Source organism: Parasteatoda tepidariorum, chromosome X1 (genome assembly GCF_043381705.1).
Source record: "Parasteatoda tepidariorum isolate YZ-2023 chromosome X1, CAS_Ptep_4.0, whole genome shotgun sequence".
NCBI classification, from domain to species: domain Eukaryota; kingdom Metazoa; phylum Arthropoda; class Arachnida; order Araneae; family Theridiidae; genus Parasteatoda; species Parasteatoda tepidariorum.
The window spans coordinates 4,896,932-4,903,145 of NC_092214.1; the positions used below are offsets into that span (position 1 = coordinate 4,896,932).

At 27.9% G+C, this 6,214-nt stretch overlaps 1 protein-coding gene across 4 annotated transcripts in view; it reads right to left on the minus strand.

Moving 5' to 3' along the window:
• The window catches only part of LOC107440096 (SCY1-like protein bma), an 811,210-nt gene that overhangs the window by 25,575 nt on the left and 779,421 nt on the right, over positions 1-6,214 (minus strand). For all 4 annotated transcript variants that reach the window (XM_071187972.1, XM_071187971.1, XM_071187973.1 and 1 more), the window contains 2 exons: positions 2,124-2,274; positions 744-862 (listed from right to left, as the gene is read on the minus strand). In XM_071187972.1, the coding sequence (XP_071044073.1) occupies positions 744-862; positions 2,124-2,274 (270 nt within the window). The remainder of the gene's footprint in view (positions 1-743; positions 863-2,123; positions 2,275-6,214) is intronic.

Genomic DNA, 6,214 nt, shown 5'->3' on the forward strand with positions numbered 1-6,214 from the left:
CTTAGTTATAGATACTTCCAATGGTTTCCTTGATAACCAGATAAGAATATTATTGAGTATACGCCTTTCAGCATACTGTTCAGATTAAATATCCACCAACTCGCACTAATATAGATTTGTTAACTCCCCTGCAGGAGTCATGGTGAATTTCCTATACCCTACTTTCAAAAATCAAACTCGGTCAGGCAATACCGTGTTGCGGCACTTCTGCGTACACTATAGTAGGTAGGAGCAGCAGTTATTCTGTTTCGTCAATGTACAATTATACTAAACTTACTATAACTTAGTACATAATTGCAGGTGTGTACTCTCTTACAAACGAAATTAGAAAATGAAATTTATTCCGCTTTATCTTGGTAACATTTCCTCATCTAGCCACACAAATTTGATTTTAATTCACTAATAAACTAAACTAAGTGATACGACAGCCCATTGAGGGTCAAGGCCTACTGTGCCCATTACAGTTTACTTGATCTTGGGCTCTGGGGTACAAAGGCAGCGGTTCCGCTTGGATGGTCAGCCTAACATTGAGTCACCAATGCTTAGTCCCTAAGAATGCTTGGCACTCGTTTTATCGACTCACTAAAGCGATGAAAGGCTGACTCAACCTTTCCCGGCTCGAGGATCGAACCATGGTCCTGCGGCACGAGCGCACGAAGTGCTACCACTCAGCCACCGGGAGTCTTATTCACTAATACTAAACATTAAAAAATACCAAAAATTGAGTTATTTAAGAGTTTTACCTGATCAAGCTTTAGACCGGGACTGACGACAATAGGAATAAGTCCAGGCATTACTTTAGTAGCCAGTAAATTAACAGTTAAACCATATTTCTTCTCTCCTAACATATGCTTATATATTCCTGCAACGTAAGATAGTTCTTTAGTTCCAGAAATTTTTTTATCGAGAAATATAAAACAGAACATATTGGACTCTTTTTTTTTTTTTTTTTTTTAGTTTTNAATTTTTTTTTTTTTTTTTTTTTAATTTTTAGTTCTTACTTACCATACTTAAAAAGAAAATTCATTAAAGCACTGCTGAACCAGTCAGTCATATTTTTAGTAATAATACAATTTTTGTTAAAACAATACAATCGATAAATTAACAATACAATTTTTTTTAGAAAATATGTATGGTACGTTTCTCTGTAAATCAAAAACTGTTTTACTTAGCGTATGTCAGTATGTGAACTTTCCTTGTAAATCTAAGTATATCCAGTCTTTTACGTAACAAAGATGAAATTGCAATTTGCTCTCCTTTTCTTGCACTTAAATGTTAAGATACCATTATAAAATAAATATAGTACGAATTTTCCATTTAACAAACATAACTAACATTTTTTTTTGAAGACTTCATTTGAAAATTAGACATTTTTAATCATATTCTATGATGATTCAACGTTTATAGGTTGGTTCGTTAATGATGGCCTTGCAAAAACTATCCAAGAAGGATAGAGTATACGTAGTGCTATATAACGACTAAAGCAAAAAAATAAAAAAATATAAAAATGAAAAACGTGAATTAAGCACAAATGATAGTACAGAAATGGATATTAAGTTTCGGTTTAACAAGAATCTTCCTCAGTGTCTAAAAACCAACTGATGATAGGGAAATAAAGAGACAAATGCGTGCGAAGTGTTTTAACCAATAGGGACAGAGGAACAAGTTTGGACAAGATCACCTTTTTTATTATACATCACCTTTTTGGCGTTTAGACACTGAGGAATGTTCTTGTTTATAGGATCGAAACTATAGTAAGTCTGTTTCTGTACTTTCATTTGTGCTTATTCACGTTCTGTGTTGCTCCAGCTTACAAAAACCAATTTAATAAAATATATTTTTGAACTTAAAAATTTAGGAATGACGAAAAAAAGGGCATATTTCTACTTTTAAAAAGTGGAATTTATAGTTACTTTAACTTCATATACGAGAAATAAGTATTATTTTTGAGAGTTTTTACCAGGAAATTAAATAATACGCATGTTTTATTATAAACGTGAAAAATAGGAGTTACTACGAAATAGGTTGTTTGGTAATAATGTAAATTTAATTTAATAATTTCAAAAATTTTTTCCCATGATTTTTCTTTAAGGAACTAAAAAATATAAAACTTTCCCACTTACTTACGACCGGCATGAGAATGGCTGGATCTTGAAGCTTGGCTTTTCCGAGCATTGGCAAGACCTCGTCCAATATATTTGTCTTTTCCAATTTATCTATAATTTTTTCCACACAATGAAGAGCTATTGCTTGCACCTGGATATAGGAATCTTCCTGATGGGGTAAACGTTGAAGTGGAGGGAAAAAAAAAGAAATCCAAGATAATCAAACGAAGTCATGCAAACACTGGGGTGCTTAGTCAATATATTCCAAAGGAATTTTTTAAGAAATGGGTATATTTTCTGAGAGTAAATTACCAAATTTAAATATTTTTGCTGATATATATTGAATTTAGATAGCAGTTATTACTTAAGTTGTATTTATCTCTCTATTTTAAGCATAATTGTGTCATTGGTGGTAGTTGTAATACCATAAAATGAACTGATACTGGGGAGACAGTTTTTGACCTGCGTTCCGGAAAGGTTAAGCCTACTGTTTTCTAATATTAAAAGAAGTAAACAATCAAACTATGCATTAACTACGTAAATCCAGCATGTAAAATTTGCTTATTTCACTAACTCCTTATAGTTCCAACAATTTATCACCCGAAAAGCGTCTTCCTATGCCTCATTTAATAATAATAATAGTGATAAAATTCCAAAATCAGCGAATTTTGTTTTGCTATTTAAACTATTATTTTTAAACAACATTAGTCACATGAAAACGCTTTTTGAGATGCAAACTGTTCTATAGATATAGTAGAAGGTTTACAGAGTTTGGTAACTTTCCTTTGGAGATGACTTGGTTTTGGACTCGTTAATTGAATTGCAATTTCAAATGATTAGATTAGATTGATAAGAATGATTTGTATTCTTAAAGATTCTTTAGTATAATTATGGTAGATTGAGTTATAAAATGCAAAAAATATTAAGCATATTTTTCTAGCAATTACCCATTTCTTATTTATATCATCTGCATACTTTTTGTTAACATATATTATACTTACCAACCATTAGTAATATGACTATTTTTTATAACTGAAGATATCAATTGGAATATTTTGTTTAAAATGCAAGTTGAAGCTTAAATTTTAACGAAAAATTGAAGATAACGAAAATTTTAAGTTTGTAATAAAGTGTATAAGAGTGCTTATTTTGCAATTTAATAAAAATTTTTTTTTTTGAAAACTTAAAAGTTATAGAATATTATTAAAAAGAAGTCTAATTTTCTTTGGTTAAAATTTTGCAAAAAAATGGAGATCAAATAGCCATTGAACTTTTTGTAATTAGTTTTAGTATTTTAGTAAATATTCATGTCAACAGCATTCGAATTTTGGAAATGTGGATTTTAAATCGGCTCGCAAGTGAACAAATAGTTTAGGACACATCTAATTCTATCTGAAATTCTATCTAAAAGGCATTGTCTATCTGTAAATTCGTGCTCTGAGACACATGTTTTTTAAATTTGTTGAAAAGTTTGTATTTTTGTTCGACTTTATACGCAGACCTAAAATATTAAAAGAAACAAAAAAAAAAANAAAAAAAAAAAAAAAAAAAAAAAAAAAAAAAAAAAAAAAAAAAAAAAAAAAAAAAACATTGGAAATATAGCTTATTTGTATCACTAGCATGATTATGCTCACTAATTTTCTGATACTTTTTACCACTTTGTTCTTTGATGTATTAAAGCCTAAAAATGTATGAAATTATTGTTTTAAATTAAATTTTTAGATTAAATTTATAAAAATATATTGCTATAGAAATATCAAACTGTTATTAATATATTATAGGGTGTTTTAAATTAGATTAGACTAACCGCTTCAAAATTTTTTACAGTTTTCTTGTTTTAGAATAAAAATTCTTGCAGCAAAATCATGGGGCACCGCATAACGATTTGTTCTTAGAATTCCTGGTTTTTAGTTCAAACTCTTTTCAGCAGATAAAGCTGCAAATGGTCTAACGTCTAAGCCAATGAAAAATGCTTGAAAACTGCAAATTTGAAATTTTCGAAATCTTTTAATAAAGGAAAATCGCATTATAAAGCTTGCGAAATGGCGATGCATAAATATTATGGACCCGCTTACATTTGATCACTCGAACATCATTTGATTACTCAGAACTATTCTAACCACAAATGTTTCATAAAAGCAACCCAACACACACCACTATGCAACTGCAAAAATAGTTGAAGAGCTTTGCAGTGGCACCTATTGGAATATTTCATAACTTAACGCAAAATTTCTTGAAGAAACAATTTATATCCTGTCGCATAATATTGCTGTAAAAAAAAATTTCAAATCTTTTTTGATTTTCAGATTTAAATTTTCGAAAATTGTCAGTATAAGTTAAGACAGTTAAGTCTGTATTTTATTGAACTACATAAAAGTTGAAATCGTTTAATTATGACATTTAGTTTTTAATGATTTTGATATATATGTTTTATTTAATGAAATAAAATTTACTGATGCGATTAAATTTAATTGAAAAATTTAGTCGCATTACTTCTATCTATGTGTTTTAACAGGAATAATTTATCACTCAAAAATCGCTAATGTATCTTAACCATACTTATGCAATATCTTATGATCTTAAGAATTAAAAAAAAAATTCGCATTATTTTATTCTATGCGTTTTAACAAGAATAATTTAGAACTTAAAAATAGCTAACGTAGCTTTACCATCCTTTTTCAATATTTTGCGATCTTCATAAATAAAAAAAAGCTTAAGACATTTTGAATCTTAAAAATTGTTTCAAAGAAGAAAGTAATAAAGTACAAATAGCTTGCCGGAAGGATTATTTTTTTGAATTGAACTTAGATCAATACAGTTTAAAAAACATTTCATGCAAAATGAATAATTTAAGAACATAAGCATACTTTAAAAATTTAAAAAAAGCATCTTTTCAGCATATCATTTATTGAAATATTCTTTTGTTGTAAAGTTCTTAGTGAAATAACAATTAATTAATGGAAATGCTGTTCCGTTTGAAATTTTAATGATAAACGACGAGAAGAGTTTTAAGTGCTTCGGGGTTAAAGCTTGTTACAAACTTCAATCATTATTTTAAAGCAAGGCTAGAAACTGATTTGTTTCAAATAGTGAATTCAAATAATTTAGAAGAATATTTTGTCAGCAATATTGCATGTCTGTATCCTATAGATTTTCAAGTCACATACCAATCATTAGATATATATTTTGAGAATTTATTCCCATTAATAACACTATTAAAAGGATTTTCTTAATTTATTTTCTGAACAAATTTTTAATATAAATATATTTATGTTTACAAATTTGATAAAGTCTATTAAAATTTCATCATCACAAAAATCAATAATGCTTTAAAATTTTATTACAGTTAAGTAGAATATGTAATCCTAATATTTTAAAGAATATCACTTGATATTTAAATTTACGTGTCGTAAAGTTTGAAGAATTTTTTATAAAGTGAAAATGTTTGTCCAAATATATTATAGAAAAATGTAATAATCCATGATTTGTTATTAAAGGGATTTCTATCAAACCAAACAAATACCAATATTTTACTAACAATATTCCAATTATGAATACGAAATAAATCTAGTATGCAAATGATATAAAGCATGCTGATAAACATGAGAGCATCATTTAATGAATGTAAGGAATAAAAATGTATTATAATTCCACTTTAGAAAAACTAAAAATATTTTAATTTTTCAATATACTCCATTTATTATTTGAAAATGTTCTCACCTTAAAGGGTTTGTTACTTTTGATGTGTTGTAAAACATTTTTTTTTTCGAATGGTGATATTTTTGTATCATAAATTTTTTTTAATGAAAGCGAAAAAAATGCACACATAAAGCATAAAACATCCAATCCATATTTAATTTCTTTTAAAAAATAAGATTAAGGATAAGTAGAACAGTTTTTCTTTGTTACTGAAAGACTATATATGAAGAATTCAAATTAAATAGTTACTCATAGAAAAATCAGAATCACGAATCAGGCTTAGAAATAATTTTTTTTGAAGAATTATTATTTAAATACGAATCCCAGCATTGAGTAAGATCACTGTGGTGACAGTTAACCAGAAGTATTTATTTTGATAGTCTAGTTAATCGAGGTATAGCGTGTGAGGC